General features: G+C 36.7%; 1 protein-coding gene across 1 annotated transcript in view; it reads left to right on the forward strand.

The window, feature by feature from the left end:
• Nucleotides 1–24,217, forward strand: part of LOC136037973 (diacylglycerol kinase 1-like) — a 229,362-nt gene that overhangs the window by 39,980 nt on the left and 165,165 nt on the right. The window contains exons 8-12 of the mRNA XM_065720864.1: nucleotides 3,341–3,460; nucleotides 5,808–5,925; nucleotides 11,190–11,398; nucleotides 13,843–13,992; nucleotides 22,609–22,743. Coding sequence (XP_065576936.1) covers nucleotides 3,341–3,460; nucleotides 5,808–5,925; nucleotides 11,190–11,398; nucleotides 13,843–13,992; nucleotides 22,609–22,743 — 732 coding nt within the window. The remainder of the gene's footprint in view (nucleotides 1–3,340; nucleotides 3,461–5,807; nucleotides 5,926–11,189; nucleotides 11,399–13,842; nucleotides 13,993–22,608; nucleotides 22,744–24,217) is intronic.

The raw sequence follows: 24,217 nt of genomic DNA on the forward strand, positions 1-24,217 counted from the left end.
TCACTCACTTTAATTGACAAACTCGCCAACATGAAGAACGACGAATTTCAGTGCCTTTTCAGTAACATTTCATAGTCAAAATCCCAAATTCTCGACAGCTCTCGGTGACGGCTAGTACCCTGGGAAAATTCACTAATAGGCCCTTTGTCTTTATAACGATCAACTGACACTGAGGCTCCCAGAATTTTATTTAAGGTACCGTGTCATCTCAAATTCTTCAGCCAGAACAATATTGTTATTATCGCTGTATTTTCAGATCGTATTCATATCACGTCTGTACAATGAAGAGCTACGGCTAATGTTTATTTGGTATTGATGCTCTGACTTTTCATCTACTCACCTGGCGTATTCTTGCACTCTAGGAACGTAACGTCTGTTGAGACTTATCTTAGAGGGGCTTCATTGAAGCTACATATCATATCGTCGGAAATTACTCTGGCATATGCATGAAATGGCTGTACAAACGGAATTTTCTTGTTGAGAGGGCTGACATGAAGGCTACTGTTTTGGAGAAGACTAGGATTTCCGAATACCTAACTAGCTCTTTCTTTTGCTCAAACGTTGTAACCTGTGTTGACTGAACCACATTTACGTTGTCAACAACGGTTTCTACTGGACAATAAGTTTCCGACGCTTCTGTCATCATGCTTACGAATAGTATATAGTATTTTTTCCAGTTTAGTCACTCAAAAGACGTGAAAAAGACATGCCTAAAAGACATGGCATCCTGGAACTATCATTTGTACCTTCTGGGTGGAACTAAACATCAGAGCTAAGTATTTGGCCTAGGTAGCTGAATATTTTGATAGCTTTAACATCCGAGGAGGCAACTATGATAGCAATGAATGCCTAATTTCTAGTATCACTTCAATAATCTAAATAGTAGAATTACCATTTTTGATTTAAAGACCAATTTGAAAGATTTGTTAGAAAGTGAGTTGAATTTTTAGTTCCGCTGAGGATGTGACTCTCCCACTAATGCAAAATTGTCCCACAAACTCTTCAGCAGAAATGTTTTTTGCACTAAACACTGTCCAAAGTAATTATATGAAGGGACCTTGTCATTTTGTCATTGATGATCTATTTAATAGTTCAGGTGCTGCAGCACACTCTTGATGTACTCCAATCTTGACGAAAAATAGGTCGAATTTTCTACTGTTCACTAGGATGTAGCCTTAAGATTCTTTACAGCGGAATCAGACAATATGAATAAGAATAGCCAATATCCCTTCTTCCAGTGAAATGAACTTCAGTGGCTATTGATTAACACAGTCAAATGAATCTCTGAAGTCGACAAGAGCAGTACAAGCAGCTCTGTTTAATTCACTTTTTTCATTAGTTCACGTATTACAAATATGTGCCGTCATGTATGAGTAGGTACTCTTGAATCCTGCTTGTTGCTTTCTTCTTTGTAAGTGGAGAATGCTTCAGTATCGTCTTTATATATTTATCGCTCAAATTTATCCTGCAAAGACATGTTCCCGGGGCTTTGTTGCTGTTAAATTTTTCAGGGTTTTGCTTTCCATGTTCTATGGTTTGATTTATCGTAGATTTAGCTGCACAATATTGCCTCTTGGCACTTAAGCAGCCTGTCTTGTTCTTCTATATAATCTTTCTGTTTAATAAATAGTCAGTATGTTTAATAACTTTTATTCAAATCCTCTTCAGTGAATGACTTTCCAGTGTGGGCAGCGAAAGTTTTGTTTCAGCTTCTATGTGAAGCTCAAAGCCAATTTTCGAGATTGGGAGTAAAGGTGGGAGTTAAAGTTTTTTTAGTGCTATAGTCGTTAAAGGGTATGACCTCATTCAAGCATATTTGTGTTATTATATAGTTGAGGGGAACTGACCCTCCCCACTCTTAGAATTCTTCTTTGACTAATTTTTTGACAGTTTACTAAGAATTTTACTCTTTTCCTTCATCTGATCCTTTTTTTTCGCTTTTTGCCTTTTATTTTTTTTCCAATCACTTCTTGTATTTTTTTGCTAAGTACTTTTTTATTTTGATTTGGGTGAGGAGTGGGGAAGCTAATACCAATTTATAGCAGTATTTTCTGCAAAATATCGTGACAAAACTAAGATGATCCTGCATAATTGAAGCATCCAGAGAAACAGGTCAGTTTTCTTTAGTATATATTTGCTCTTATGGTGCTATATAGCTCATTTTTCATTTCTTTTACTGTCATATAAACTTGATTTTGTAAAATTGGCTCCAATTCCCCTCCCTCAGGATTTTGACGAAATTACGCTACTGCAGCTAAGTTAAATAAAAGGTTTGATTTGTACATTCAGTTTCTCAGTGGCCATTATAGCATAGGTGTATAACTAAGCCACCATAGCAAATTTTCATTATATGTCATAAAGTTCGAGGGGCTTGTTATGTACATTAAATACTGGATTCATTTGTGCGATGCTGGGTTTCAGTACATATGTGTATAGACTGTTCTTTTCGCGAAAAATTCCTTTGTATTCAATTTATCAGAGTTTTACTCAAAGGAAGCTATTTTTACTACGGATAAATATACCATCAAACTTAAAAAAAAAAATTCTCTTAAGGTCTCATTAATCACCTCACTGACATCTGTTAAAGAGGTTCAAAGCATTGGAAGAGTGTCAAAGGGTATTTCTGAGTGCCTGAGAGTCCAGTCAACAAAAAAAACTTTTTATGTCCATTCTTTTAAACCTTCTTATTCAGTTTAGGAAGGAGAATTCCTTTATATCTAATTTTCGAAAATTGGTTTGGTGCTTGAATAAAGAACGTTGGTTCAAGTCATGCTTTACCTCCTAACACACGCATGATGAAGTCATTTTTAAGAGGTAGGGTGGCTTAGCCTCCAAGGAAAACAAATTATTAAGATGTATGCTGGGGAATTGATATGATATCAGTCCTGCATCTCTCAAGCAACTAAATATAGAGTTTATAATACACCGTTTAAAAGCATGATGATATAAGCGTCTGATATGTAACTCCCTGTACAAAGCGTGCCAAGGATTTAACGCTGTTCAGACTTCCCGAATTACAAGGGATTGAAAGTACTACAGCGCCATCTAAACAGTGCTTTGAAACAAAGCGTTTTGAAACAAAAAGAAAAAAAGTGTTTGCATGATTTGTTTTAACTAAAATACTCAGAATGAAGAAAATTAGATCATTTGGCCAGTTTTGGCATGCAGTAATGCTATTAGCCTTCTATCGCATCGATAAGAGGCTAACATTCTTGACAAGTGAACATCGTTGTCCCAAGATGACAAAAAGCTGTAGAATTTCTGAATAGCATTACAGGAATGAGGCATGATAAAAATGCAATATCTTATTATATGCATTAATCTTCTAATTGACTTTTAGATACTTCAAGACATGATGTCAGAAATTGATTACGATAGTGATGGAACTGTATCCCTAGAGGAATGGAAGAGAGGTGGAATGACGACCATTCCTTTACTAGTCCTCCTGGGCCTTGATACGGTAAGTACAATAGCTCAGTCAGGAGATAGACGCATAATTTTTTTCTATTTCTTTGTCTTCTAGCGAAATTTATGGCGCCATCAAAACCATTGGAATGCCACAATTTTTGCAAGTTATCTTCTTTTTTTAATGATAAAATCTTCTCATGAAGGAGCTTTAACTTATCTTCTGGGAATTGTATTTGCTGGAAATCGATTTCACAGCCTAGAAAAAACTTCTTTGAAACTTAACGCATGACCCTTGCCTTATCGTGGTCCCCCCTATATTACCATCCAAATGTTTTACTCCAAGTTTTTAAATTCAATATGGCATACCTTTATTTACAAGACACAAAACAATTCGTTGTTTTTTTAAGATATCTGCGATGAAACTTTTGAAACAGTTCAGCTTTGGCCTTATTTGACTGCTCTCACTTGTAGCAAAAAAAAAATAAATAGTGTGCATTTGGAATCTGGTCCAAAGATAATCGAAATGTGTTTGTTAATTTAATTCAATTGAATTTGTTCATGGCGCATTTCAAACCAAAGGAGAGTGAATTACCATAAAGGTCAGGTAACCATCTAAAAAAAATGACTTACTTGATTTAAGTCCCATCCGGCCTCGGTGGTCGTCTAATACCCTCAGGAACAACTAAGATTAAGTGTAAAAAGATGAAAATTTCAGGGAATAATCATGGGAAAGTCGAAAAGAATCAAAACACGCCATGTGCATGCAGTTTGTCAAAAGGGTTTATCAGCAAACATTAAGGGACTGCTTGAAGTATGAAGTTGAAACTTACAGGGGATATTCAACTAACCATAGGGTAACCCAAGGAAAGAGTAAAGTGAGCATAATGTATGTTTTTCACCAAGGCACTTCATAATGCTTATAATGCTCAATCCCAGAATGATTTACGTTTGTGTCGGCAAATTAACTCAGTTTTATATCTCTAAAATATTCTTGCATAAAAGAGGTGTGATCGCCCATGTTTCGTTCAAAAATATTCCCAGGAAATAAGCGAGACTAGAGATTAATTCCCCCCCCTCTTCTGGGAACCTCCTTCTGAAGGCTCCCTCTTATCTGAAGCATCACTAAAAAAAAGATTTGTGAATTATAAGAATAACTTTTGCTATTTAATCAAATTATGGGTTTAGGGGTTTACCCTCCCCCAAGAAAATACCCCTCCCACCCGCACAAATATCCCTGGGAGCCCTCCCCCCACCCCATCAAAGAATCTTCCTAGACAATACTCCCCTGTAACCATGTAGCCGTAGCCATGGGTTTTTGTAACCATGAGGCGGAGGTGGGAATGAGGAAGGGGTAACCTCCCTCCTATAAGGGACAAATTCTACTCATTTTGGCGTTTAAAGTTACCCTTTACTTTCATGATAACAGCTTAGACCAGAAATATTCAAAAATATAAAGAGAAATTAAATATCAATTTTACATTTTGACACATTTTAAATTTTTTGTCCCCACATCCCGAAAAAAAATAACCCCCAAACAAATATCCTGAATACGGCCTGGTGATAATAAATCAGTTTCTATCTCCACCCTCCCCTTGTCTCTTTCTTAGAACTTAATCTGTATTTACCTTAAGGCTAAATGAGAGTTGGGATGTTTTAACATGAAAACGCACCCTTTGAGGCATCTCCCTCCCTCCCTAACTAGCCAAAATATCTTTAAGGTCTAAACAAATTTCACTGTCCTAGGTAAATTCTCTCTTGTTTTACAATTCCAAACATTTGCATATAAAAGCTTTAAACCTCTACAATGAGATTTTATGATTGCTTTGCTGTTAGGGAGGAAAGGAGGTGCCTCAAAGCCTGCATTTTAATACCAAAACATCCCAACTCTCATTGAGCCTTCTCATAAATACACAATTAGTTCTAAGGGAGAAATTGATATATAATCCCCAGGGCTGAATCCATGAATTTTATGGGGGGAGGGGGTAAAAAAACGCATCAAAAATTTGAAAGTGATATTTAATCCCTCTTGATTTGTAAGAATAATTCGTGTCTACACTGTTATTGTGAAAGTAAAGAGTATTATTAAACCCCAAAATGAGCAGAATTTGTTCTATATAGAAAGGGGACTTTCCGTTCCTTATCTCTAGCTCCACCTCATGGTCGCAGAAACTTCAGAGGGTACTGATTCGATCAGAAAACGTCCAATTTTATCAGAAAGAGGTCTGGAATAGTTCTAGTCCTTTTTTATAATTCAAAAGTGATTGGAGACCAACCAGCCTTGGGGGGGGGGGGGGTAAACATTGCCTCCCCAATTATAATGGAAACAATGAGATTATGATGGAAAAAGTGAGGTTCCAAAAACAAGCTCTTGACTTTTATGTTCTTTTATTATTTTTCAGGATGCCAAAGAAGATGGAAACCATTTTTGGCGTTTAAAACATTTCAAAAGACCAGCATATTGTAATTTATGCCTCACAATGCTTGTCGGTCTTGGGAAAAAGGGCCTGTGCTGTGTTTGTGAGTACCTATTACACTTATGGTCAAAGTTTAGTGTTTGTATCTATACGAAGGTTTAGTATTATTGCTGAAGCGGGATCATAATCGTATCCCTATGCTCTTTCCCAAAGATACTCGCCTTTTGAGTACGGCATAATTAAAAGAAACCTGTACATTTTCTTAAATGTAGATTTTTCTTACATATAGTACTAAAGATGAAAATCGCGACAAAATCGGGGCTTTGTAACTTTGGAAGGTACTTTAGACCTCAGGTAGCCATGCTGGTCTTGGTAGTTTTTTTTTAGCTAATATTGTGTAGCTAAGAAATTTTAGTTTTCCCATATTTTGATTTTCAAAAAAGATCGTTATTCAATGCTTCAAAAATAATTGGTTTTAAAAGTGTTTCAGAATTTCCTTGATCTTTTGTGCGTGTGTGTGTTATGGGTCTCTTGTAAATTATTGAACTTTCCGCAAATTATTTTTCTTTTGGTCGGTCATTAAATCCAAAGTAGAGAGATTTCAATTTCTGAAAAACGAAGCTTTTCCAATTCAAGTGCCATTTCTACTGGGTAGTATGTGAAATTGAAGATTTTTTGACGTACAAAACATTTGCTTACAGTGCAAAATTGAGAAGACTGTCAATAATTGATCTAAATTAATGTCTTTAAGATGGTAATATAGTTTATTTGTTTATAGTTTATAGTTTAATTGCTTTCACCATAACACTTTTACTTCGAGCTTTTTTGTATCTTCTAATTTTCTTTCACTTCTTTGATTTACCAACATAGGCCGTTTTTTAACGGTGATTTATACCTTTCTAAGCTGTTATTACATTCTCAACTTTTTCTTATCTTTGTATTTAAGTTTACAGTTTGGCTTTGTACGCAATTAATTAAGAAAAAACTTTCCAAAAACGAAAGTTTTCAAAGAAAAGTGAAGACCATATTAAACCTAAGATCAGAAGAAATAGAAACATACAATAACTCAAACTCAAAACGACCAAAAATAAATAAAACCCAAGAATAAATGAAGAACAAATGAACCCAAAATGAACAGAAATTAAATAAAAATCTATCGAAAAATAAATTCAACATGTATAAGTATAAATGAATAATTATGTCTTAAAACGAGTAAAGCTTAATATGAATGTGAAAATCAAGCTTAAAACGAATGAAAATATTTTGCTAATGAAGTATAAATGAAACCCAAAACGAACAGAAATAAAATGAATAATCATAGCAAAGAAACATACAATAGGTACTAATATTAATGAATAAATAAGTCTTAAAACGAATGGATCTTAAATTGAAGATGCAAATCAAACTTGAAACAAACAAAAACCTCTACAAACATGATTTTGGGATATACCTCCTTCTCTCACTGTAAAATTCTAAATCCTACTGTGTCGTTGGCGCTTTACTGAAATTTATATGTTTCTTGAACAGTCTTGAAAAGTACAAATAAAATCAAAAAGAAAATTTAATATATAATTATATTAATTGTTGAAAGATCGTCAGTTCAAAATTTTATTTCACTGTAATTTTATTTTCATTTTTAATGCTGTAATAACTGGCAAATAAAATATTTTTAATATATATACGTTTTCAGGTGAAACGCTAATGACGCAGTGGGCTTTAGACTTTTACAGTTAGGGAAGAGGGCTGTATTCAAACTCTTGTTTGTAGTGAAAGTACATTTGTTTCGAATAGCCTTGGAAAGAAATAATAAAATCAAACTGAATATTTGATATATAACGAAATTATTTGCTGAAAGCTCATCAGTTCAAAAGTTAATTTCACTGTAATTCTTGTGTTTATTTTCAATGATGTAATAAGTACAAGAGAAATTATATGAATATAATTCGTTTTCAGTAAAGTGCCAATGACGCGCTAGGTTTTAGACTTTTACAGTGAGAGAAGAAGGCTATACCCAAATTCTTGTTTGAAGTGATTTTTGATCTTTTCAAGCATGGTGTGTATATTCAATTTAATAGTTATCAATTTAAGTTAATAAATTATTTTTGGGGGAGGATTTGGGAAATGGAGGGTGGGACAGGGGTCAACTCCTATGATCTTCTGAATAAAATATCTTTATTACGTTGTCTTTTTGGCAACTTTTTGGAGGAGCAGGGTCAGGGTCGGGCCAAGATGGGAAGGCCAGGGGTCAGTTCCCATGATTTTCGGAAAAAGATACCGTTTAATAATTTTTTTTCGGGAGGGGGGGGGGGTCGGGCCAGGGATCAGATCCCATGATTTCTTAAAAAATATCTCTAATAATATTTCTGATATGGGGCGTCGGGAAAGGTAGGGAGGTCCAGGGTTCACTTCCCTTGATTTTTCAAATAAAACACTGTTAATAAGTTGTTGTTTTTTTTTTGGGGGGGGGGGGGTCAGGCCATAGATAGAGGGCCAATGTTCAGCTACCGTTATTTTTGAAATAAAACATCGTTTTCACTTTGATTTTTTTGGATCAGGGGGGGGGGGATCATGCAGGGAAGACCAGGGGCCAGCTCTCTTATTTTCGAAATAAAATATCTTTAATAGTTTATTTAGGGGGAGTTGGACCATGAATGGAGGACCCTGGGTTAGCTCCAATGATCTATCATTAATAATTTTTTTCGAGGGGTAGGGGGTTCGGGCCAGGAGTCAGCTCCCATGAGCTTTGGAGTTATATATCGTTGATAAGTTATTGTTTTTTTTCGGGGGTGGGGGGGTCAGGCCATGGAGAGAGGGCCAAGGGTCAGCTCCCATTATTTTAAAAATAAAGCATCGTTTTCACTTTGTGTCTTTTTTGGAGAGGGGTAGGGTTCATGGATTGAACACCAGGGGTCAGCTCCATATTTTCAGAATAAGATATCGTTAATAAGTTTCCTTAAGGGGTCTGGGTTGGCCCATGGAGGGAGGACCAGAGGTTAGCTCTCCATGATCAATGATTGATAATTTTTTCTAGGGGAGGGGGCTCGGGCCGGAAGTTAGCTCCCATGAGTTTCGGACAAATAGCCTATATCGTTAATAAGTATTTTTGGGGGAGCCATTTCATGGAAGACCAGGGGTGATTCTCCTTAGTTTTTGAAATAATAAATAATAAATATCGCCAATGATTTTTTTGGGGGGGGAGGTGGGCTGGGCTATAGAGGGAGGGCTAGGGGTTAGCTCCCATGATTTTTGAAATAAAATTATCGTTGATAAGTTGTTTTTTTTGGAGCAGATCAGACATGGATGGAGGACAAGAAGTTAGCTCTCATGATTTATCTCTTATAAGTTTTTTAGGGAGAAAAGGAGGAGGATCGAGCTATAGAGGGAAAGGGATCCGATTGCACAATTTTAGGATCACTATTAAGTTTTTTTTTCTTAGTAACGATGAGGTTCGGGCTTATCTGGTCTCTGAACTATTTTAAAAACCCTCACATACAAACCTTATGTGCCACTAGGGCATAACTTACAACACATGCCTCGGGCTCTTGGGGTTATGTTGACCTGAAGTTTTTGTAACCCGGTTGCTGGACTATTTCGGCCGAAATGGTTGCCTGGAAGTTTTGATTGGCTGTGTCTTGGGAAAAAAGAGTGGGTGGGGGGATTAGATGCCCTTCGATAACTTTTGACTCTTAAGAAAGGAACTTGAACTTTCTACTTCCAATCACATGAGTCCCTTCTGAAGTTTATACGACTACCCTTTTCATAAAAACCATATAATATATGGTTCTTCTAAGTTGTCTTCTAAATTGTGCCCTGGGGGCATATTATGCCCCCGGGGCACAATTTAGAAGACTCCCCGGGCTCTTGGTGATTGCGTCAACCCTCAAGTTTTATTATCCGATATTTGGACAGTTTCTAACAAAATGGTAAACTCAAAACTTTTATCACATGCGTTTGGGGAGAAAAAGGGCGTGGGGGCTATTTGCCCTATGATATCTCTTGATTATTCAAAGTGAACTAGAACTTTCAATTTCCAATCAAATGAGTCCTTTCTGAAGTTTATACGAGCACCCCTTCCATAGGAACCATATATCCACCCAGGGCATAACTTATAATGCCTGACCCCAAGCTGTGGGGGATTATGTTGACTTAGAAGTTTTCGGTATCTGATATTTGAACTATTTTTAATAAAATAGCCATTCCAAAATTTTTGTCAAAAGTATTTGGCAAAAAAGAGTGGGTGATGGGGGGGGATGGATTCCCTTCAATCACTTTTGACTCTTAGAAAAGAACTAGATTTTTCAAATCAAATGAGCCCCCTCTGAAGTTTATACGACCACTCCTTCCATAAGAACCTTATTCGTCCCCCGGAGCATAAATTAAAACACCTGCCCCCGCACTGTGGTTTCTTGTCAACTCCGGGATTTTTTTCTCTGATATTTGAATTGTTAAAAAAACACCTATCACAAAACCTTTATCAGATGAGTTTGGGTGAAAAGGGCATGGGGGAGGGGGGAGGCGAATTGTCCTCTGACCACTTTTGAATCTTAAAACATGAACTAGAACTTTAGATTCCCAATGAAGTTAATACGAACACCCCTTGAATGAGCACTATACATGCCTCTAGCGCATAAGTTACAACGCCTGCCCCCGGGCTCTGGGGGCTTGTATCGACTTCAGAGTTTGTGATATCTGATCTTTGAACTATTTTTAACAAAATGGCCATCTTAAAATTTTATCCGATGTGTTTGAGAAAAAAGGGTGTGGGGGGGGGGGCTACTTGCCTTTCGATTGCTTTTGAGTGATAAAAAGGGCACTAGGACTTCCAATTTCTAATCAAATGAGCCCCTTTCGAAGTTTACACGACCATTCCTTCCACATTAAGTGCCTCTGGGGAAAAAAAATAATTAATAGTAATAAAACATCAGAGCCTTATGGCCTTTACTATAGGCAATAAGATAGCCTATGACTAATGATCAGATTGTATACATACATATCTTCTGCTAAACAAAAAATCAAAATCCGTCTTTTGCTAAAAAATACAACTGTCCAGTCAAGGTGTGAAAAATGCTGCCGTTACTCAAAACGTGCTTCAGTTTTAAAGATGATAAACCTAATATAAGGGGACAGAGAAAAACAAAATGATGAACAGTTTAAGAGGGATAGAGAGAAATATAGGGGGAAGTAAATAAGTGGAACAGAATAGGGTTGCCAATACAAATATCATAGGAAATTAAATGTAGACTGGTTTGGAAAATAAGCTTAGAAAATTACTGAACCATGAAAAAACGATTGAGAACGAATTGAGACTATAAATTAAAGATATAGTATTTCTGCAAATAATCTGGTCTGACAATTGATTTGTTTTAGTTTGTAAGTATACCGTACATGAGCGCTGTGTCCAAAGAGCTCCAGCCTCCTGTATTTCTACTTATGTAAAATCAAAGAAATCAATGCAGCAAACTCCGCTCCATCATTGGGTGGAAGGCAACTGTTATGGTAAATGTGGAAAATGTAAAGGAGCCATAAAGGCGTACAACGGTATCACTGGACTGAGGTGCAGATGGTGTCAGATTGTTGTAAGTCCATTTTGATATTTCATGAAATCATGCATCGAAGATTTTTTCCATGTAAAGCCATATATATATGCATACAAGTTTTTTCAACTGAAAGTAAAAAGCAACATCGAAACAAAACGAATACAAATTATTAATTAAATGAGGGGGCTGCCCCCTTCTCAATACCTCGCTTTTTACGCTAAAGTGTTTTTTTTTTGACAAGGGAGATGGAAGTTTGAGTCGCTCTGTAGTAATGATTTAATAATTGGTCAAACCACCTTTCAGCCTCTCCTTTATTTTCCTAAAGATAAATGATTTTTCTAAAAATAATTGTATAGTGGAAAAAGCCTATGGTTCTTTTCAGTTATAAGGGAATCAGGTAGAAAAGTCGGCTAAATTTGACATGTCACAGGGAAGCAAGCACTGAAGTATTAAAAGATAATGGTGTTATATTATCATGTTAAAAGGTATATATGTTTTATCATCATTCATATGATGCTTTATTTTAATTCTTCAGTTAATATGGGCAAAATTTCGTTCTTTACTATAATCTTTTACTAGGTTGCAGCTTCCCTTGCAACCGTGATTTTTTGTTTCGATCCTTCACCCTTTTTAGGAAGTTTCAGGCTTTTCTTAATTACTATGGGACTTGTTTGTCTATCAATTGGTACCATCTACCGCTGCAACCACGAAACTCGTCTTTCAATCTGAAACCCTTTTGTGTATTTTTTTTCTTTTGATTGTGATCTGTTTAGAGCCTTTTGGCATACATGTCCATATTCTGCTAGCTTCCTATGCACATAATATCTATGTAGAACTGAAGGCTAAAGCTAAGATTTTCCTATATCCCGACGTTATTACTCTTACTCGGTTAATCCTGATTAAAAAAAAATGTATTAGACACAGTAATCGAAATTCTCTGTTGCTCTTCAATAAAGTAAGAGCTCAACCGTATGAGAACCTGTAATGATTTGCGTTCATACAGAGGTAATATATAAACTTTGGTGATAATTTTTTGAGCATTAGTCGTATTCAGACTGGCTTAGAAGATTTTACTTATTCTCACAAAAGTGTATGCTGCGTTTGGCTAAATTTTAACAAGAGTAAAGCAGAATTTCCGTTACAAGCCAGCCTGACAATTCCTCATCGACCTTGTCACTTTGAGTTGGGTCACCTTACTTACCTTGGTTTATTGATTTAAAAAAGTATGCGTAAAACTTGAGTTTTGCTTAAAGATATTTGTATGAAAAATGTAAGATTTTTATGGAAAATGTAAGAAAGCTAATGGTCTGTTAATCACTTTGAACTCTATTAAGAACTAGCTGTTGGGGTGGCGCTTCGCGCCACCCCAACACCTAGTTGGTGGGGGTGCTTCGCACACCCCCAAGCCCCCCCGTGCGCGTAAGTCGTTATGCGCCAGATCAGTTACGCGCTATTGTAGCTGTGTCCCACCTGTGAATATAGGTAGATATATATATATATATATATATATATATATATATATATATATATATATATATATATATATATATATATATATATATATATATATATATATATATATATGTTTTTAACTACGTAAAACTTGCGAATATACAACATTCTTCGCTGTCCCATTGTCTGTGCATATAAATAGATTGTCGGGTTTACCGACTCTTGAACATGCAATATATAATTGTCCATGGGAAAAACAATCCGTATTCAGATCTATGACTCATTATTCTAATGATTGCCCTTGAGCTTTGTTGATGGTGATTGCTAATCGAACATTCCTTGTGTCCTCGTCGTCATTTATATATCCCTCTGTGCCCCCCGGCGTCCCGTTGTAGTTGTGTCCCTGTGTCCCAGTCGTCATATATATTCCCTGTGTCCCGGTCGTCATTTGTGTCCCGGTGTTTTTTCTTTTTAGTTTTTTACCTTTTTAATTTTTTTCCTTTTATTTAAGGTTTTTCTTTTTAGGTTTTTTCCTTTTTTAGCTTTTTTCGCGCCATACTAGTTACGCGCCATTGTAGTTGTGTCCCTGTGTCCCAACTGTGAATATAGATAGATATAGATATATATGTTTGTAAAACTTGCGAATATTCAACATTTTTCGCTGTCCCATTGTCTGTGCATATAAATAGATTGTCAGGTTTACCGACTCTTGAACACGCAACATATAATTGTCCATGGGAAAAACAATCCGTATTCAGATATATACCCCATTATTATAATGATTGCCCTTGAGCTTTGTTGATGGTGATTGCTAATCGAACATTCCCTGTGTCCCGGTCGTCATTTATATATCCCCCCTGTGTCCCCCGGCGTCCCCGTTGTAGTTGTGATAGATGTAATGCCCTGCATTATTTTTAGCAGTAAATCACTAAAATTATTGAATATGTTACAAAAAATCTACTTAAAGTTTAAGTTAAGAACGTAGCTGAATACTTTGTTTCTTGAGCTAATCAAATTTGTTTATGTTTCAGCTGCATAATCGTTGTGCATCTCAAGTGAAGCCAGAGTGTAATTTAGGAGTTCATCGAGTTCATATTCTTCCCTCCACGTGCATATGTCCCACAGTTTTGGAGCGCCATGCTGCCAAAAGAAAGTCTATCGTCTCTGCCACAACCCCTGAGGTAACTTCCTTAAAAATAAGCTATGATATTAACACAGTCGAGCTCCTAACCAAAGAACATATCTCGCATTTTCATAACTTCATAGGAGAGTGAAATAAACCTTTTAAATTTTCCTGAAAAGAGCTTTGTTTAGAGATTTGGTAATGAATTTCATCATAATAGTGAACTATAGCTTTGATAACGATGGTTTTTGATAGTTTTGATGAGGGATTCTCTTTTAGCTTAGATTCCAAATAAGGAAAAAACAACCCATCAAGTTTAAAGCTACTAATCAAAAGTTATTATCATAGGAAAATATGCATAATTTATTGAATTAATCCGATTATGATGAAAATTACAACTTCATAGTTAAGACGTCCAACAGTTCTGTGTCGGCAATTCTAAGCCCCTACATTATAAAGTACGAAATGTTTTGCTTCCTATAAAATGATGGTTCGAAATCCGTGTTATTTTTTTTCCTAAATTATTGGGTTAAACTAGTGGTCATAGAATATCAAAATAGGAATCGTCCAAACAGACGTTTAACGCTCTGACAACTTTTAAATAACAAAAAAGGCTGCACCACATTAAAGCTACAATTTCTGCCATCTTTCGTGTTAGTCTACTCGGGGAAAAATGAAATCGAACTACAATTCTGACATGGCCGAATAGTTTAAAAGGGTGGTTTCCAAGCGATTTCAGGCCGTGTCCCACCTTGGCATTTTCAAAATCCTACCAACCTCCCTCCCATGATACTTTAATATTTTGTTGTTCACAATTTTACATGTATTAACCTGAAGGAAGCTTAAAATGCCATTCGCTTGGTATCTTTTCGGGTTGTCCTAAAGACATATTTTATGCTAGTTAAAAATATTGTCTGAATAAAACGCCTTTTATACAACGCATAGCCTCATTGCAGTACTGTCATAGATCTTTTGTTGCTCTTTAAATGTATATAAATATTACGTCATTCAAATGAAAAATGTTTCATTCCACTATTAGGGCTCTAAATTTTAGTCAGCCGAAGTGTTTACGTCTTGCTCGTGACTCACCAAAATATTACTATGCCCTACCGATGGGGCATGTACCCCACATCAGGAATCACGGGCTTAGAACCTCCTAGCTTCAATATGCCCCTCAACATGCATTGAAAGTTTCAACATAATGATCTAAGCTGATCCTCTGATGTAGCTTTTACGCCCTTTTAATAGCATGCATCAGCATAGTATGTTTCGGTTTAGTTCAAAACCCTCCTTAGTATTTTAGCACTAGTAGCAGCATGCACATAGTAGCTTTTGCTATTTACAATGCCTCCCACAACACAAGCTGAAAGTTTTATTTTAATACCCTAAACAGTTCTTGGGGCATTGCTGATCCGACGTTTTGACAACCTACAAGCATATAGTGTCTTTTGCTTTTGTTTAACAACCTCTCAACATTAAGTAAGAGTTGTAACAGTAGCAGCAAGCATTAGTAGCAGTAGTAGTAGTAGTAATAGGAGAATGAGAAGTAGTAGTAGGTGTAGCATGCAAATATTGCCTTTTGGTTAGTTCAGCATCTCCCTCAACAAGCCCTGGAAGTTTCATCTTCATACTCCAAATATGATGATCAAAATGCACAGAATGGGTTTTGATTTAGTTTGAATTCCCCTCTCAATGCTCGCTGAAATTTTCACCTTAGTGGTAGTAGTAGTAGCTATAGAGGTAGCATTAAGAGTATTAGCAGTAGTAGTAACTGTAGTAGCGATAGCAGTAGTACCAGTAGTAGTATGCACATATTGCCTTTTGCTCAATGTAACATTATTCTCATCATTCATGTCCTGGAAGTTCAACTTAATACTCTAAGTCGTTGCTAAGACATTGACGATACGCTCTTTTAACAACTTCTCATGTCCTGGAAGTTCAACTTGATATTCTAAGCCGTTCCTAAGACATTGCTGGTACGTTCTTCTAATAACCTCCATTCATATAATATATTTTAAATTAATGCAACTTCTCCTTCAATATTTCTTTAATTTTCACCTTAATACTCTTAGCCTTAGTAGTAGCCTTAGGATAATTAATAGTTGTAGTAGTATCAGTAGTAGTGGTGATAGTAGCAGTAGTAGTAGTAGTAGCAGCAGTAAAGTGCACATATTGCCTTTTGGTCGATTGATCATCCCCTTCAGCATTCTCTGGAAGTTCCAGCTTATTATCTTAAGGTAAGTCCTAGCAAGGCAGTATCCAGAAGGGGGAGGGGAGGGGGTTTGAACCTCCTTGAAATTTCTGCTAGACTTCTAAAAATGTGGCAAAAATGCATATAAGCAAATGTTGATGTTTCTCAAGTGTTTTTTGTACCCATGTGTTTTTTAGTCAACTTCCCTCGCAATATTTCCTGAAATTTTTACCTTACTATCCTCGGACTTAGTAGAAGTTGCAAATTATGTACAGTGATTTGTTATAGTGAATCATGTATTGTTAAGGAGGGGCGGAGGTTCATTTTGAGGGTGGAAGGGGACAACTGCCTCAAAGAATGCAATTTAATAACCGAATATTCTAACTCTCACTGGCTTATGGTTAATTCGTATTCGTATTCGTTTATTTAAATAGCTATCGTAGCACTCAAAAATGAACGCTAAAATACTCTACTTTTACAATCACAAAATTACAATTAACACTTGTTAAATGCTCTTACCAAATATGGTACAAAGGAGTTTGCGAATCTGTTCGTACGGCACTTGATTGGTTCTAGCTTGTTGTAATGCCTAGTCTGTCTGCTGATTGATGCGGATGGTGGAAGTATGGATCGGTGCTTCTCGTTTGTTAATAGTGATTTCCCAAATTTCATTATTAGCTCATGTCTTCGGTCGAATAAGGTGGGCAAATTCAAGGGCACTTTCGTAGCTGCTGAAACTGGGTCCAAGTATTATTCTAGTAGAGCGTTTTTGGACATGTTCTAGTTCATCTGCCATGTAAGCTATGTTTTGAGTTTGGTGACCCCAAACGGGACAGCAATACTCGAGGAAAGGCCTGATGTAGGTTGTATACGCCAGCAGGAGCTGACGATCAGAGAAGCCTAACCTGCGCATACTTGTTAAACTCTGGATTGAATAGTGACCCTTGTGCACAATATTGTCTACATGCAGCTTAAATGAGCAGTCACTTGTAAATGTTACGCCTAGGATTGTGGCAGAGGAAACAATTGGAAACAGAGCATCTGGGGTAGTGATATCTCGCTTGAGTGGATTAAATCGTAAAACTTTTGATTTCTGTTCATTCACTTGTAGACTATTCGACTTACACTGGTTGATGAAGTCTGTGAAGAAAGTTGAGTCAGACTGCTGCTTTGCTACTGCATTTTTGACTATACATTTGAGAAATGCAGATAAGTCATCAACAAGCTTGAAACGCTCTTCAAATTCTGCAAGGATAGGGTTGGTAACGGCAAGAAATAAAAGAGCAGCTAATTTCGTTCCTTGGGGGCATCCACAGGTTAATTCTGACCACTCAGAGCAGGTATCTTCTGCAAACAAAGGGTAAACTGATTGCCGTCTCCCTTGTAAAAATTCTCTTACTAATAGTAGTATTTGTGTTTTAGCTCCCATTTCTTTCAGATTAGTTAATGCAGTCATGTGTTTGATAAGGTCGAATGCTTTTCGGTAGTCCGCCAGAAATAAGTCGACAGTACTATTAAAAGTGTCCAACCACTGGACGATTAAGTGATACTTTCGCACTAGACATATTGAAGTGCTACTGCCTCGTATGCAACCATAATGGTAGGGATCGATCGCAGGAGCAATTTGTTCTAACAAAGAACGTTAGATAAAACCCTCAGCTACTTTTGCTAAGTTAGGAGTTATCGATATTGGTCTCAGCTGGTCACAGGACTCAGGTGTCTTGACTTTCGGTATAACACAGACATATGCAGCTTTCCACATTTTCGGAAATGAGTGTTCTGAGAAACATTGGTTTATCACTTATGCAATACGCCTGGCTAAGAAAGGTGAATACTCTTTCAGTAATTTCACGGGGAGTTCACCTGGGTATGAGGCACAGTTGTTACGTAGTCGTCCAATCGCATAGTGAACTGCCATTTCTGACACCTCTACGATTTCATCAGAACTATTGCTGTTAATGATGTCACACATTTAGTCATCACTTACGGTTGGGTGGGTAGTGTAAATCTGAGTAAGGAATTCGTTGACTTCCGAGGCTTTTATCAGACTACCGTCTGGGTTATTGATTCGTATTTCGTTTCCTTTCTTTTTCCTACTAAGCCGTTTTATTGCGTCATGCCACTTATGAGAATCTGACTTGAGGAGTGGTGCTATTTGTTCCCGTACATATCTTTTTCTGGAAGCTCGGAGGGCTGAGACGACTTTGTTTCTTATTTTGTTTGCATTCAGTATGTCTCCTGCAGCATGGAGTTTACATCGTTCTTTGATCATTTTCTTTTATATTAGTATCTAACCACGGCTTATCCGTCTCACATATCGTGCGTTCTTTAACTGGAAAAAATTCATGGTACATTTGCTGCAGAATCGAGTATAATGTCTCGACCTTTTCATCAGTATTTGTTATAACACAAATTGGATCGAAGTCAAAGTTAGCGATCCACCTGCCAAATGTTTGGATGGAGCTTTCACCGAGGGGTCTATAAACTATTTAGATTTTTTTTGGTTTCGGTATATTATTTCTGCTCTTTGGTTTCCACCACAGAACGTTGTGGTCTGACTTAGCGAGTGGTCCGAGGGAAACTGGTGGTTCATAATTCGTTCCTCAGGTGGTTCCTCAAGATTCGTTAGTATGAGGTCTAGTATACTTCCACTTTCATGAGTGGGAACATCGACCACTTGTTTTAAATCCAACACACGTGAAATTCACTTTTTGTCGGTTAAATTAAAGTTTCCAGCTATGATGAAAGCTGGATTACTGAATCGTTTCCGAAAGTTGTCAACTTGATGCTGCAGAAACTTCATTAATTCACGTCTGTTGCGAGCACCTTCGGGATAGTATACTGCTGCTAGAATGATACACGATTAAGTTCTTGGTAACCCAAGAAGAAGAAAGAAGACGAAGTTTATTGTTTACAGCAGGGCGGGTCACAAGTTTCCAGATATGGAATCAGTTTCCCTTTCTGCGAATGAACCTTAGTCTGTTATTGAAAGGGTTGTATCGATAAGATATTTGAGAGTTGTTTTTGATGAGAATTTGTCATAGAAAGAGCAAATTAATCAGGTTAGAGCAAAGTCTGCCCGTGGAGTTGGTATAATGTGCAGACTGAAAAACTGTCTTTCATATTGCGCTCTTAAATCCCTTTACTTTTCCCTTTGTGCAATCCCATTTTGATTATGTATCTATTATTTTTTTGAACACTTTTAAAAGTAATGTTACCCCTTTACAGATTATCCAGAATAAAGCAGTTCGTTTCCTTAAACCTTTTCTGCCATCGCCATCAAACTTCCCCTTAAAATCCACAACAGAGACCCTTTTTTCACTTAATAATATTCTTCCTGTTCGGCAAAGTATCCAATTTTTAAGTGTTATGTTTAAGATTAAGCTTGAACGAGAAAAGCACCCCAGATATTTTGCATCGATGGGTCTTATTTCTTCTCCTTCATCTTCAAAAGTTGAAACCCGTGGTAAATTTAATCTGCGGACTCCTAAGGTAGTTACCGAGAGGTCGCGTTTTTGCCTGAGGTATTTGATTCCTCTATATTGGGAAAGATTGAAAAATGAGATTGATTTTAATGTAAGCATAGATACTATGAGACGGAAGTTGAAAAGAGTGCTGAAAGAAAATTATAAATCTAAATAATATGAATTTTTTTTTTTAAGGATGTTTATTATTTTTTTGAGTATTGGGTTGGTCTCCGGGGCTCGCCCATGGGGCCTCCAGATGTCTTATGACTCACTTGGTTTTAAGTTGTAAATTTAATTGTGTCTCAAAATGGTGCGCGGAGGATGGAAATGGTATCGTACGGTACGGGATTTGTTTTTTATTTATTTCTGCCAAGATTTGTTAAGAGAACTATTTATTTTTAATTTATTTGCATATTTAGTGTTGTTTAAAGGTAGCTCAATTGCATTCGAGCTATACTCTCAGCCTTGAGTTACCTACTATTTTGTATATTTTGGTTATATTAAAAGAGCCTTGAACCCATGAACCCTTGAACCCTCTCGGTCTGCACCATAGCCAGATTCTTTCATGACAGGAATCTGAAGGATTATTAAGTTGTCTGCATGGCAAGTCTTCACGGCAATAGATGCCTACTCCACCTCTACGTCGTGGGTCTTTTCTGTCACACCTTGTATTGAAGAAGTTCAGATAGCCTCTTATAGCGCCTGTTTCAGTAGTAATATCCCAACATTCGGTAATTATTGCTAATGGTGTCGAGTTGATGCGTAAAACAAGTTCTAACTCGTCCACTTTATTCGTCAGTGACCTGGAATTGCGCAGAATTAGGCTTGGGAAATTTGTTTTGGCACTTAGAGTGACAGGTTTTAGCACAGGAGGGGGGTTATCTGAGCTGCTCGAAGCTTTGTCGCGGTAGTAGGGCTTCAATGTTGGTACTGTTAGTTTAGGTTCTAAGGAATTTATAGTAACTAAGCATCTCTCATATTGCTTATTCTTTGACTTTTTTTTTCCACTGTCAATGCGAGCTATACTGATTACTGGAATACTGTGATCACCGTTATAAAGTACACGGCGCTCTCTGCGTTCTCGAAACCTTCTACCTGCGCGCTTGCCGCGCCATTTTTTTTTCTTTTTTGGCTTAAGCTGAATAGTAGTGACATCTTTGTAAGGTTTGCACAGTTGCTATGCGATGAGAATTTCAATAATAGATGTCGCTAGCGTTCCGGATTTTAAACGCTTACTTTTCAGAATGCTTTTTAGGCTAACATCAGCTTCTTCTGCTTCCATTTTTAGAAGCTTTGTCGCGGTAGTAGGGCTTCAATGATGGAACTGTTAGTTTAGGTTCTAAGGAATTTATAGTAACTAAGCATCTCTCATATTGCTTATTCTTTGACTTTTTTTTCCACTGTCAATGCGAGCTATACTGATTACTGGAATACTGTGATCACCGTTATAAAGTACACGGTGCTCTCTGCGTTCTCGAAACCTTCTACCTGCGCGCTTGCCGCGCCATTTTTTTTCTTTTTTGGCTTAAGCTGAATAGTAGTGACGTCTTTGTAAGGTTTGCACAGTTGGTATGCGATGAGAATTTCAATAATAGATGTCGCCAGCGTTCCGGATTTTAAACGCTTACTTTTCAGAACGCTTTTTAGGCTAACATCAGCTTCTTCTGCTTCCATTTATAGTTATATTTGTAGCAACACAATCACTTCATAAGTTATTGAAATTATCGTCACTCGAAAATAGGTATATCTCAAAAACAATCAAGCTAAACTAATGTAGCATGGTATGCAAGCCTCAACGGCGCAACACCGTAAACACTCATAAAATGAGTTTTGGGGAAGGAAGGGGGGTAGAAATTGAAATGTAAGCTGCTGTTTATGGAAAATTTTGACTAAATATTCAAATCCTGTCCTTAATCTTAATTGTGAATCAAATTTTAATTGCAAAAACAATAAAACAATAAAATGACAGTAAATCATTAAATAATCGATTCATAATTGTTGATTTAAACAATATAACAGCTAGAAATCGGGGTATTTAAGGGCAGTTAGCCTGTATCATATATTGATCAGACAGTGGGAATGATTAAAAAACAACGATTAGACATCAAATATAAAAAACTAGTTGTCATTATATTTGGCTCGCGTGCTGCTCATGCAAGCAAGCCGTTGAAATGAAATAAGAGGTATTTTTTAAAGCACTTTTTAAAAGCATAGTAACTTTACTATGAAGAACAGGGAGTTGAAGAGGGGGCAGCCCTCCTCATATATGGAATAACTTCTGTTAGTTTTGAGCTTTAATGTTCAAAACTAACAGAAGTTATTTACCTTACTTACAGTTGAAAATATACGTTTTTTATTTAATAGAAGGATAGTTTGTCACTCCTTCCTTTATGTTTTTCTTCTTTTTTTTTTAATACCAGATTTACTGAAAATTATATCCCGATAAAATATTCGGCCAAAGGGACTCCATTGCGAAAAAAAAACTGAAGAAAAAGGGAAAGGGGTGAATATTTTGACCCTTCTTTAGAAAAGAATCATTTGTTAGTTTTTTTTTGTGCATTGTAGTTTATTTGACCCGATGACTTACGGCTAAATCGACCGTTGAAAGTAGAACAGTTTTATATAAGAAGATCCACTGAGCCTATTGACTTATGGTGGTAAGTTTCATTCCTTTCAGGAAAAAGGATTTTGAAGTCTTTCGGCCCAATTTTCAGACATTTCATTATATTTTTTATTCTTCCATCTGTGCACCAGGATCCCAAGGACTTGCAAGTAAAGGCTTCAAGCCTATAAAAAAAACACTGGTTTTTGCCCGTTTCGGGCTTCATTTTAGAAGAAATACTCGGATATTAAAAAATATATTCAGTCAGGAAGCATTAGAAATTCAGAACTTGATCCTAAAAACGGATAATTAAATATTATAAATATTCCCTAGCTACACTAATTTCTAGCTAGCAATTTATAGTTTGAACAAAAATATTTGGTGTTTAACTAAAACTTGTTTAAACAATTACAGGGATCTCCTACATCATTCCAAGTTACCCCATTACCTGGAACCTGCCCCTTATTAGTCTTTATTAATCCCAGATCTGGAGGACGACAAGGAGCGAAAGTCCTTAGGAAATTCCAAAGCATTCTGAACCCTAGACAGGTAAGCACACGCGTTATTCAGATAAAGGAAAGTTTAGTTTTCATCGGCACCAACTGTTTTGAAGTTCTATGTCTAATCTTTTGTATTTGAGGTGTGTTTGTGACCTAACAAACGCTCTTAATAGCAATCACTGATAGAAATTTCTAAGAATTTCTGGAACTCCTTAATTTTTAGTGCCAAACTCGTTTTGCTTCATTTTTTGTTTCATTATGACCACGGCTTTTTTCCATTTCTTCATCGTAAGATGTCCATGCATATAGTGGGACACGGGGGCAATATGGACACTAGGATAATACGAACCTCCTATTCCTATTCACTCCAGGTGACTCTAGATTAAAATTCTTTATAGGAAAAATAGATGGTAAATGATTTATGTAGCTTGGATAACACATTAATTTTTGGCAGTATATATATATATATATATATATATATATATATATATATATATATATATATACTACTATACTATTACTACTACTACTACTACTACTACTACTACTACTACTACTACTACTACTATTACTACTACTACTACTACTACTACTACTACTACTAGTAATTCACTGCAATAACAAGCCCCATGACGCCAATACAATTGCGCACGCTCTCCTGCCATCCCAACCTATTCAAAGCTTCCATCTTTACACCCTCCCAAGAATCTTCCATTTCCCTTAAATTTTTCCTTACGATATCCTGCTACCTTTTGGCCCTAGACAGTTGCCCGACAAGATTGATCTTTGGCAATATGCCACTTTCATCCGCAAAACATGTCCTAGCCATCTCAGTCTTTCTCCGATCAGGTGTGATCGCTCTGGTAATTCTAGAAGCATTGTTAATGGCAGTAGTCAATTGTGGTTATGACAAATGAGTGCTTCGAAAGCCTAGGAAGCTTTGTTAAGTTTCTTTGATGGGAACAGTCTAAGAATTGTCTTAGGTTAATAATTGAGAAGTGCCTGAAGTGTCAAACTCCTTTGGTCCTCAGTTTTATAGATTATGAACAAGTGTTCGATTTTATTGATAGAAGAGCTTTAGCAAAGGTCTTACTCTTATAGGGTATACCAGACAAATGCATTAAAGTGACTAGCACTATGTACGAGAATAATACTAAGGCAGCTAATGTAGGAAATGAGGTTAGCAGCTGGTTTTGTATTAAATGAGGAGTTAAGTAAGGTTGTGTTCTATCCCCCTTTATATGGATCGTTTTGATGGACTTAGTCTTAAGGACCACAGGAAAGGCAATGGGAGACCACGGAATCAAATTTGTAGGAAAAGGTCTCATGGATTTAGATTATGCTGATGACTTAAGCATCCTTGATGAAAGTGTGAAAAAAATGAATGAACTTTTAGAGGTTTTGTGAGATCATGGTGCTGGAATAGATTTGAAAATCAATGTTAAGAAGACTAAGCCACTAAGGCTAGGAATAAGTGAAGATGAAAGGTGACGCTGGGTAACAAAAAGATTGATCAGGTGGGC

This window comes from Artemia franciscana, chromosome 17, assembly GCF_032884065.1.
Source record: "Artemia franciscana chromosome 17, ASM3288406v1, whole genome shotgun sequence".
Lineage (NCBI taxonomy): Eukaryota > Metazoa > Arthropoda > Branchiopoda > Anostraca > Artemiidae > Artemia > Artemia franciscana.